We start from the raw sequence: 12,313 nt of genomic DNA, 5'->3' as shown, positions 1-12,313 counted from the left end.
TGAAAAATCCTTTCCTTAGGATTTTTCCTCCTGAGAAGCTGAGAGGCCTCAGGAACAAAATGTAAACAATGATTATCTGCTGCTGTGGAATGCAACAGGTGCATCTGTGATTGGCCCATGTTAGATGTTTGTAATTAATGGCCAATCACAGCCCAGCTGGCTCGGACAGAGAGCCGAGCCACAAACCTTTGTTACCATTCTTGGCTATTCTATTCTTAGCTTAGCCTAGCCTTCTGATGAAATCCTTTCTTTTATTCTTTTAGTATAGTTTTAATGTAATATATATCATAAAATAATAAATCAAGCCTTCCGAAACACGGAGTCAGATCCTCATCTCTTCCCCAATCCGAAACCCCTGTGAGCACGGTCACAGACACACACACATTTGTGTGCTGTACATAAACCTGGAAGTGCAACTCAGCTGTGTCTCAGTGTGACTGACCACCAAATGAGCCCTACAGTCAACACCACAGAGTCAGATCACGTAATGAAAATCTCCTTTTTTAGTGCTCAGCTACTGAGTGGGGCCTCGCAGATAAAGTGTTTGTGACCCGAAGGCTTCTCTGCAGGATTAATGCAGCACGAAAGGACACCAACACACACATGAACACAAAAAAATTCTCTTCCCTCCTTCTCAGGGTTTAGAAACAGCAGCCAGGCTGACTGGTGAGGCCACACCTTGAGTATTGTGTTCAATTCTGGGCCCCTCAGTTTAGGAAGGACGTTGAGATGCTTGAGCGTGTCCAAAGAAGAGCAACGAGGCTGTGAGGGGTTTGGAACACAAGAAGAACGACTGAGGGAGCTGGGGCTGTTCAGCCTGGAGAAAAGGAGACTCAGAGGTGACCTTGTCACTCTCTGCAGCTTCCTGAAGGGCGGCTGTGCTGAGCTGGGGTCAGTCTCTTTCTCCAGGCAACAACAGACAGAACAAGAGGACACAGCCTCAAGCTGTGCCAAGGGAGATACAGGCTAGAATAAAGGAGGAAATTTTTCACAGAAAGACTGATCAAATACTGGAATCACCTACCCAGGGAGGTGGTGGAGTCACCATCCCTCGATGTGTTTAAAAAAAGACTGGATCTGGCACTTGGTGCCGTGATCTAGTTGAGGCGTTGGAACATGGGTTGGACTCGATGATCTTACAGGTCTCTTCCAACCTGGAAATTCTGTGATTCTGTGACTCCACAAGGTGTTTTAACAGCACATTTTCATCAAGGAAAATCTTCCTCAGTCTTATTTCTGCACCAAAGGTGAACAAATACCCGCTTCCTTCTCTCCCTGCCCACTGGTGGATCCATAGGCACATTCTTCATGGCAGGTATTTCAGCAGATACAAACAGCTTGTTTGCTGGGGTTTGGAAATTCAAGCCCTACCCATTTATTTTCAGTTTTGATGTGGGCCATGAAGGTTGCAGTTTTCAGGTGGTGTGCTGCAGCTGAAGTTTTGTGTGGTTGTTCTTAATTAGGAAGAAGCTGTGACTGAATTATGCATTTGTTGAGGCTGGATGTTCAACTCCAGCCATTAACCTAGCACTGCCAGGCCCACCACAATATAAACCATTATGTTAAATGCTAAAGATATTAAAAAAAAAAATCCAGCAAGTTAAGATGACACTAAGCCAGCTCCTTGTGCTGGCTGCCCCTGTGACCCTCCACTGGTTTGGCTACAGCAGGACAGCGATCACTGGAAGTAGCTCATTGGAAAAAAAAAAAACAAAAACAAAACAAAAATCCAACTCAACCAAAACCCCCACCCCTCTAGAAGGACATTTGAACCCTGGACTGTTCTCAGGGGTCTCTGTGGTCAGGATGACCCCGAGATGTGTCAGAGTCTCTTTTTTCAGCTCTGCAACTGAAGCAGGAGTCAGGATTCGTCTGTTCTGGTTCTCAAGGTTGCTTATTTTTTGTTATCTAGAACATTCGTTCTCTGTTTTGTCCAGCAGGTCAGTCAGTGGCACACTGCTTGCTTTCTGGGTGGTGTTGTCTTTTTATACTAAAAACTATGTGTACTTTATTTACAATTATTTTCCAATACTTATCACTTATGTTAGACAGTTTCTCTCTACTTTAAACTAATCTAAAAGTGCCACCATCACTCAGAAGATGGAGGTTAGGAAGAAGGAGAGAGAAGGACAAGGCACACCCAAATTCTTCCATCTTGGGACTACGAGCCCCCAGTCTAAAAACCCCAAAATTCTACTCTTCACTCTGTGACAAACTAACTATCATTCTACTTAAACTTTTGTGGCTTGTAAATCCTCATATAAGGTTGGTAATTTTTAAAATGGGTCAAAATCAGAGGCACAGGGGTCTTGGGCTCTGTGCCAGGGTCTCTGAGCCCCCTGGCAGGGGCTGGAGCCTTCCAGGGCAGCCAGAGGAATCTCCTGGGTTCTGACAGACTGTCTCAGCGTCCATCCTGCAGCCCCCAAAAGGCTCTGCCAGCTCTCCAGGGGCAGGCAGGAGCAGCAGGTCCAGCCCTGAAGCCTCTCCTTGTGGCAGGGATCTCCCCCCTGAGTACCTCCAGGGACTGATGGATTGGTTTGGATGGGCACAAACTGCTCTGACAGCCTGGTCCCCCAGCACAAGAGGGGTTAATCCCCACCTGAAACCACTCCTGCCTTCTGTCTTAGGCCAGGGTGATGTGCCAAGACAGTAATAACAGGGCAATGGTGACAAAAATTAATTATTTTAAACTTGTCCTACGTATATTATAATAATAATAATAATATTGGCACTTTTACAGCATTAGCCTTCCAGGGACGTCAGGGCATTTTTTTAAAGGTAGGTTGGTATTACTCTTTTTTACAATGACAAAAAGAAAGGTCAGAAATTTAATCAATTTTTCAAGAGCGCTTAGCACATGATGACTGCACTGTATATACTCAATACAAGGAGCTTAAATTTGAATTTTAATTACAAAACTGAGCCTTACACCACCACTGTATGAACACTTGCAGCATGCTCCACACTCCAGCATCCCAAATAAGTGCAGTACCTTTAAAATTTCTTTTCATTTTACACCTAGTATTTAAGTTTAGAACCGCTCAGATTTTTGCACAAGTAACTCTGAGCAGTGTAAAAATCAGTGAGATGGCAGAGATCTTCACCCACACAGATGTGCACAGGCACCAGTAAGAGAGTTTTCTTAATGATTAAACCTGCACCAAGGTAAGCTGAGCATGAGCCAGGACCCCAGGAAAAAATCCCTGGTTTAATGCACTCATTCAAAGCACTCCTGTTTCCACAACTTAAATGTCACTTGATTGTTTCAGAGACTTTTTTTTATATACTTATAATAAATATATACTTGCTATAATATATATTATATACGTATCCTATATAATAATATAACTAAATATATTTTTAATAAACAATATTAAATATTAAATTTTATAATGACAAATTTTTATATGAGACCTTTTTAAAATAAAGACATAAATCCATATTTATTTACTTAAGAATAAATCAATATTTATTTATTTGGAAAAATCAGTAGTGAAAAGAAACCTGAATGGTTATAAGCTGTGTATGTATTTGTAAAAAAAAATATATATATATTTATATATATATATGTAAAATATATATCATATATATATATTTTACATATATATAGATATATAAAAATATATAAATATAGTAAATATATTATATATATCTTATATATATTTTATATCTATAAAATATATAGTCTATATCTTACATATATTTCATATATATAAAATATACATATAGTGTTATTAATGGCCAGACCAACAATTTCCAGCAAAACTACACCCATCAGTAGCAGCTGAAACAGCCCTGCCCAGTCAGACACAGAGGAAAGACTGAATCTCTTTTTCTCTCATCCAATAACATTACATGTACCAGCTCCACTTCTCTGTAAATGTCAAATGAGCTCATATTTTGCTAATGCCAAATATCACACACCTTACATGAAACAAAAAAACCAGGCTGCTGCAAATCAAGTCCATGATTTCCCACTCATCTCAGGGGGAGTTTATAAAGCCCATTAAATGCAGGATGGTTTCCTCAAGAAAAGAAAAAATTAAAAAAAAAAAACCAAGAAACCAAGATCCTCTCTTGTCAAGGTTAGTAGTCTAAAAAGAGTCTAACAATGTAAGGTTTCAGCACAGCTGAAAGTTTTTCCTTCTATGATCAAACAGCTCTGGTTTTATTTATTTTCATTATTATATTCTGGTTTTAAAGCAAAATTTTTAACCTAATTTCTGATTTTAAAGAAGTTGCAGTATTTAAGTTTAAAATTATTTAAAATTCTGTCACTGTACCCCACTTGGAAGTTTCAGTTTTATATATACATAAATATGTATATATATCTATCTATATATGTGTGTATATATATATATATATATATATGTAAGTATAAATATATATACATCTATATGTATAGATATATACATATATATGTATACATATTTATCTCTATTTATTTATCTCTTATTTATATATAGATATTTATATTTTTTTAATATCTATATATTTACACACAGACATTTACGTGCTTTATTCAACCAGAAAAATATTTCTACCAATATAAAACTATGCTTATACTCTTTAAAATAAGAATATTCACATGGGGGATTGCTCTAGTGCAGAAAAGGCAGTAAAATTATATAGTTACAGACTGAAAAATGTATCTCCAGGTATGAATAAACTTATTTAGAGGACTTTTGCTCTGGCACAGAAACCCCTATTTTTCTCACTCTCCTATTATTGAATTTAAACCATTACAAATGTGAACATGCAGTCAAAGTACACTAAAAAAAGAAGCCACCACTACTCCAAAAGGCTCAGCCTACAGCTATTTTATTATTTTATTATTTTATCTTCACAAAACTCCCTCATCCTCAGCAGACAGGCCTGTCCAAAGGTGCATTTTCCATAATAGAAACACCAGGTTTATTTCACTCTTCTCTTTTTTTTTTTTTTTTTTTTTTTTTTTTTTTTTTTTTTTTTTTTTTTTTTTTTTTTTCTTTTTTTTTTTTTTCCCTGAAAGTAAACGGGGTGTTGTACCTAAACAGGAAGATTTTCCTGTCTGGTTAAAAATTAAGGAAGGAGTTTTTCACTTGGATTTGCCCTCAGGCTGCATCCTGGTATTGTGGGTACCACTGCTAGCAGCCTCATACAGAATATTTAAAAAGTCTAAACGGGCTTAAAAGCTGGTTTAGTTTAAAAAATAAAGAAACAAACACCCAAAAACCCCCTCAAACATACTATTATACACCTAAGGAGCAAGAAGCACTTCCCTCTTTAAATCACAAGGCTTGCCAAAAAATTTAAAAGTATGAAAACTTTCAAAAGAATAATAATCAACACGAAGCGCAGAGAAGCATCTTATAGGTGTTACAATATTAATAACTGCATTGTAGTTATTTATTATTTTGCAGATGCCCTTGAAAGCAGGGAGCTGAAGTGATGCTGTTAATTAAAACTAACTGAAAGTAAACGCTAAATGGACAAAGCAATCAAATGCAAGCACTTTGTAACAGTGTAAGTAACTAAGAGTTACAGTCTAAAATGTAAGTTACAGTCGAACTGTAACTGAGGAACGGAAACCTGTGCACGGGAGCATCGCTTCAAGATGGCAGAATAATATTTAAGGTTACATCCCTCTCCGCAAAACAATTGTGCAGCAAAAATTGCCTTTAGAATACCTGTTCAAACATTAATTAGTAGAGAAATGAAAGGAAATTTAATGAAATCAAATGGTTGGACAAACTGATTCAAAAGTTACACAGACAAAACTGCTGTTGCTGCCAGCCCAAGCAAAGGGAGCTGTAATAAAGACTCTGGTTTTAACTGACACTGTGCTTAAACAAATTGACTAAGGAGTATAAAAAATACATATAAAGATAAGAGAACTCTATCCCAGCTGACTGAACTACATAAAAGGCACAAAATAAAAGTGGGAGAAGGAGCCCAGGACATGTGAAGTGGCAAAGTAGTGCCTTACTCACCAGATTGATGCTGGTGATATTCCGTGGGTTCTCCTCTACTCTCTGTAAAATCAGATTTAGGCCCAGAGGATACAGGACCTTGTAAATGGCTCAGGGTAGGCCAAGAAACCAGTTCTCACCTTTGCAATGCATATCCACAAAGAAATTATTTCTAAAAGCAATATTTCCTTTAGCAAAGAACACTGTCCTTAAGCTGCACCCAGCTCCTGATTTATGTCCTGCAGCAATAGATTGCCCTGCTGTTCACATACATGGCACAAAACTCAGCCCCCATGTTGCTCCACTCATTTCTCTTCATCCCATGATTTTTAAAATAAATTTTTCACTAGAGAATAAAGCCTCTTCAAACTCCCTCTGACAGGAAAAAAAAAAAAAACCCAAGAAAAAGAAACCAGCAAACCACACAGATGCATTACTTTAAAAGACAGCAACAAAGAAAAGCAGACTGTAAAACCAAATCAAATCAATCCTGGCAGCTGCAGCAATGTAGCACTAACAGAGCCAGAACAGGGTAAAAAGATCATGGTTTCTTTGTTAATACTGCTTTTACCAATTTTCTGTTAAGATCTCTCACTTGATGACAACCTCGTCCAGATGAACACACAAAACTTCCTTTACAATACATTAAGAAGCCAAATAAAGGCTCCATCTGAGGCTACCACATAATCCAGTCTCCCCCCCCAGCAATAATTCTGTTGCTCACATCACACAAACCCTCAGCACACCCAGATCTTCCCTTCCTTGCTGCCCTCTGCCCACCTGGTGCAGGATCCCCTCTCTCCTTTCTCAACAAGTTGTCTAAAATCTGTCATTTGCTATCCAGACCTGCACCTAACTCAGCTCCTGCACTGGAACATTCCTGTCTCTGCTTCCACTGGCAATCTGAGACTAATTCATTGCCAATTTTTCAAAATTTTGATCTCCCTTTCATGCGCCACACCCTCTGCTGAAGCAGAATTCCTGATTTTAAGGAAGTTGTAATATTTAAGTTTAAAATTATTTAAAATTCTGTCGGTACTTTGAAGTTTCAATGTACATTTCAACTACAGGGTTTTTCCAAACAAGTACCTTTTACGACATACATCAAGTTAATATCATTTTACACTATCCCTTAGAGGAGTGCCTGGATGTTTGTGAGGTTTTTAAACAAAGCATGAGCCATTTTTACAGTGTTGAACACCACACTTAGCCCTAAATTCAGCTCCCGCTGAAGTCAATAGCCATAAGAAGGGGTTCTTTAAAACTGCTTTCTGATTTTGTTGGCTTTGAATTCGTTCTCTAAATAAGATTTGTACTTAACGTCAGTCAGAAGCCCAGCCTGGGGTGCAAAACACGCAACAGAAATTTGCTGGCAAAAGGTCTGAAAAGTGAATCGAGACGCGGAAATGTTTCTAAAAATCAAAGTTACACCATCATCGTGGTAGTAACAAATCAAATGTAATTAATGGGAAGTTTTCCACCTTGAAAAGTGAATGCACGGCAGACACTCGTCAGCATCCTTCCTAAAGTTGCCTTTAGGAACATTGTAACCACACAAAATCCTATTAGAAGGGGCTGAACTCCTACATTGTGACTCTTCCGGCAGGCTTCTACATAACAAAAATGCAATGAAGTACCATACAACTTTCCCCCCTTATTATGCAAAATCCTTATCAAATTCAATAGTGTGACATGGTTCAAAATCCTGCCTAACAATGGCTCGCAGGATGTCCAGGGATGTCGGCTTTGTTTTAGCTTCACGTGCTTTTCAGTCTATTAATGCTAAGAGAAAAAGAACCTTCGCATAAATAACCGATAAAGATCAAAACCCCACTAAACAATGGGAAGGAAATTCAGGGTTGGAAGCGGTGCTCTGCCGAGCGAGCAGCCCTTTGTGCCCAGGTGCCGACCCTGGGTGCCACAGCAGCCAGCAGTAAGGAGGTGAGGGAAGGAGGAACCTCCATCTCCCCGCTCTCCACCGTGTTCCCGGGGCTCGGGCCAGGGCCGGACTTTGCAGGGAGGTGCTGGAAGGGTTTGCAGCTCCCCGGAGGAGCCGCGGGGCAGCCCCGGCTCCTTTGTGCGGCAGGTTGCGGGTGGAATGTGGAATGCGGCACACGTTCCGCGCTCGCAACCGCCAGGACAAAGGATTCACTGATCGAAGGGGGACAATTAGTCCCAATTAGGCCTATTTCGCAGCTGAGTGTAAGCGCTGGGGGAAGGGAGCTTAAATCTTACAGCAACGGGTCCCTCAGGCGAGTGAAAGCCACATCAGCGAAGGGACAAGCTCGAGTCCCACCGAGGTGGTGGCACCTCCATCCAGGAGAGGATGGAGCGCGGCTCCTCAGCCCTCGCACACAGCGGGTCCAAAACCCGCTAACCATTCTGCCTCTGAGCTCCCAAGGCAATTTCCCAGTTTTGCAGCCCCTGGTGGAGCAGCAGTGCCGGTGCCAGGCAGGGATACTCACATGTGCACGTGGGGAGGCTGGAAGCGGCTCTGGTTGATGTTGTAGTGCGTGAACGCCTGCGTTGGGTTGGAGCTGTACTCATCCACCGTTATGGTAACTTTGCCTTGTGAAGGAATTCCATGAGCCATCCTTCCTCCTTATGGACATGAGCAGCTCACAGCTTCCCAAGGCCAGGGGCAGGGCAGGGCATTGTGCTCCGAGCAGATCCCGACTCCCAGCAGCTCCGCATCAACTCCGTGACCTCTGCCAGGAGAGACAGACAGCGCACGCTGCTGTGAGCCACGAGATGTAAACACACACTGACCTACTGCTCCATGCTCGCCCGACTTCCATGCAGATTTGAGATCTTCTTCTGTATTCCTGATGCACCCATCACCCCTCTCCACGCATTACTATTCACTTTGGTTTTTTTTTTTTAATTACCTCATCATCCAACTCCATCATCATTAGACACATCCAAAGGATGAATGCTTTAAAGTAAGGGTTTATCTTCAGGGGGTGGGGGAAGGGGGAATAAAATATCTGTGTTGAAAGCTCCAGTTAAATACTCCCCATTTCTTACCCTTGATTTTAAATAACATCTCGTGCTAATTGCAACCACGAAAAACTCGCAAGTGGACCCGGCTTCCTGAAGGACAAAAGACTTTCCACAAATATGCACACTTGTTTTCCAGCCGCTGCTGTGGCTTTGGAACACTAACAGCTGAGAAACTTACAAGAAACTGATGTAAAGAACATGTTACAATTGCACAGCCAAAGGCACACCCAAATACCTTTGAACGGAGGTGTCTGAGTGCCCAGAGAAAGGTGAGCATCGAGGCAATGTTAACAAAATATTTGTATTATAGCATTGAAACTGGTTTGGACTCACTGTTAGCAGACAGCAATGATTTATCTGACTTTAGCGCGATTTCACGCATAAACATTTCTGCCTAAAATGAAAGAAACAGGCTCTTCCCTCTCTCTGCATCCCTGTCTTTGGCTTCTTCAGAGTGCTCTTAAACACACTTTGAGCTAGGCCTGGATGTGTGCTGTGGTATCAGCACAACCCAAGAGCCAGAACCTCCCAAACACGCTCCGCTGAGCTTCCTGCGCAAAATCCGAGCCTGGATTTCTGCGGTCGATAACTGAGGACACCTCAGGTTATTATATAAAAAAGCTGCCTTTTTTTCTGAGGGCATCTGTGGAAATGGATCAGCCCATGGTCGAAGGATACTTTCAAGATGAGCAGCTCTGTAAAAGCCCCGTTTAGAGGCAGGTCCTCAGCTGGGAGACGCTGTGCCAGCTGCAAGGACTTTGGTGAAATCACCACTCTCTGAAATTCCTCCCTTCAGCTGCCCCGTGCAAGAGTGGACTTCCCCTGTCTGGAGAGCATTTCACAAAAGTAAATCCTTGCTTACTGGGAAGACAAAGAGACGGGAAAGAGAAGAGCCCCGAGCATCCAACCAAGCAATATTTTTCCAGTGCAATTTCCCTGGGCTCCTCTAGCTCCCAGATAGAAATGTGCTTGCCATGTGTAACGCTGAGCATTTGAAATCTTTGATTTGTATTCAAAATATATTTTTAATACAAAGACTAATTTCCAGTTTGGCAAGAGGCACGATGAAAACGCTCTGCAAATGGCAGATGGCCTGCCATAGGCCATTTATTTTACTATTTTACCACCTCAGGCCTACGTAAGCTTCCATATGTTGGTTGGGTTGAGACATTCTGCAACCTTCATTCTAGTAACCGGATTCTAACCTTCATCTTCTTTAGCATTGGAAGGATAAAAAAAAAGCGAAAGGAAAAAATTAAAAGGAAAAAAAAAAATATGATGAAGATGAAAAGGAAAAGCAGTGATTTCAAAACTGTCAGTAGAGATGGTAGAGCACTGTAACTGTGGTCACAGCCTGGTCCTCCCCGTGAGACCTAGTGGACCTCTCTCATGAGAACAAGGTTTCAGCAGCAAAAGCCAGCAAGGGTGAGCTTTGCTGGAACACATCTTTGCCGTGCTAGATGCGATGGAAGATGCTGCAAGAACTGCTCACACAACGTAGTGGTTACCAAGTTTGCAGCTGTTTCCTGAATTTCCTCTACAATTATATTTCAGTGTTGTTTTGCATAACAGTAAAACACAACACCTGCTTCAAACTGCGGTCCTGTTCCAAGCGCTGCAGTTCTTTTGAGATAGAAACTAGGAAGAGTGAGCAGCAGCAGAGCAGTATAATTGCCCTGCACTGAGAAGTAAATACAAATGAAAACATCTTCCTGCCAGAGAAATGACTGTCATTAACAAGACAGGCCATCACAGCTCCCAGAAAAAAAAATACAGAGTTTTTCTTTTACACTGCAAGAACTTTGGAGCTTTCATATGTTAAGAAGTAGTGTGAAAATTACATGCATAATGTTATTTTTTTCTGCAATTAAAAGCAACAATATAAAACAATGCATTAAACCAACAACAAAAATATGCTTGGGCTTTCAAAAAAGCTAAATGACACTGTTTTCAACAACCCAGCATAAGAAAGGTCAGAACATTAAATTTCATATTATAGTTCACTCATGGAAGAAAAATCTAATTTGTTCATGAGAATGAATTATACATAAAGATAATAGGCATTTTTTACAATGTTTGTAACAGTCCATGTTACAGAAAGACATTACAACTAACTGGCATAAAACAAATGACAAGAGGACACTTAAAAAGCTGCATTAAATACTTTTAAGTTGACTCTCAGATTATAAGTGTATAAGCTGCAATTGCTTCCCACTGTTCTAATCTTTAATCTTAAAAATAAATCTGTACTTAAATTGAGACAAAGCTGAACAAAGCATCCTTTTAAAATGAAATTCAACAACAAATGCCAGACTGAGGGTAAAAAAAATTATAATTTGAAGCTGGCTTCTGTGTCAATTCTCTTAATTTCCATTTAATACTCCATAGAGTACTACAGCTCAACTATCACAAGTATCTAATTATTACCTTCTTTACTGTGAACGTCTCTGAAGAAAATAGAAGAAAGAAGCTGAACACTTCAAAACTTTAAAACAAACGTATCTTAGGCCCAAATTTTTAAAAAAAAGGAATTAAAAGAGACTTCTTCGAATCACTACCATTCTTCTTTCTCCAACTATGAGCACTACTTGGAGGTTACACACGGGAGATGAGTAAGAAAAAATAAAAGTTGGATTATCTTCCCATCTATCAAGGAAAAAGCAACGCGTAATATCTTCTGCGCCTTTCGAGGCAGTTTTAAGTAAGAATGCCTACATTAAAAACCCAAATGATGCTTTTTCAGCATGTTGCCTTTTCTCAGCTACAGGCTGTTATCCTTTCGCAGCGTGTATTTGTAGCAAGACAGGAGATGTGCCATTGTACACTCTGCCCAGCCTTACAGGTATAAACCGGCGCTTTTTCGGAACAGGGCTGGCCCAAACGTGGGCTCAGTTCATCGTAAACCCTGTCAAAAAACTGCCACGAAATCTGCCCAGCTAAGTCAATTTCAATGCAGCCTTACATCGCACAGAGAGCCACTCACACGAGCCCTGCCTGTGCACACGAAGGCACGCGAAAAAAACCATTTCCCCAGATAAAATATTTACGCCTTCCTCATCTGAATTTCAAAAATTCGCCTCTAGCTGGGCTCGGGCTGTAGCAGAAAACGCTGAAAGGCAGGAGCCGGGAAGGGTTAACCCCGTGTCAACACCTTCTGGTGCTCCGTGCGCTATCCCGGCGCTGTTCCACCGACACGGCACGCTGCACCCTCGGCCCCCGGAGCCCCCGGCGCTCCCGGAGCGCTCCCGGCTCCCTGAGATGCTGCGCTGCAGTTTGCCCACAACTCCGCGCTCCCGCTGCCCACCGAGCCCTGCGGAGGCACCGCGGGGCCGGACCCCGGCTTTCCCCCGCTCCGTCCC

At 41.3% G+C, this 12,313-nt stretch overlaps 1 protein-coding gene across 3 annotated transcripts in view; it reads right to left on the bottom strand.

Annotated features, from left to right (window-relative positions):
• Positions 1 to 12,313, bottom strand: part of MPPED2 (metallophosphoesterase domain containing 2) — a 121,375-nt gene that overhangs the window by 107,273 nt on the left and 1,789 nt on the right. Inside the window, exons 1-2 of one of the 3 annotated variants that reach the window (XM_031061876.1) lie at positions 11,382 to 12,190; positions 8,417 to 8,659 (exon numbers count right to left, since the gene is read on the bottom strand). In XM_031061876.1, the coding sequence (XP_030917736.1) occupies positions 8,417 to 8,544 (128 nt within the window). In that variant the 5' untranslated portion in view covers positions 8,545 to 8,659; positions 11,382 to 12,190. Of the gene's footprint in view, positions 1 to 8,416; positions 8,756 to 11,381; positions 12,191 to 12,313 lie in introns of those variants that run through there. The other 2 variants (XM_031061875.1, XM_005426933.2) reach the window with 2 other exon arrangements.

This window comes from Geospiza fortis, unplaced genomic scaffold (assembly GCF_000277835.1).
Source record: "Geospiza fortis unplaced genomic scaffold, GeoFor_1.0 scaffold113, whole genome shotgun sequence".
Lineage (NCBI taxonomy): Eukaryota > Metazoa > Chordata > Aves > Passeriformes > Thraupidae > Geospiza > Geospiza fortis.
This window is presented reverse-complemented; position numbering and strand designations above follow the sequence as displayed.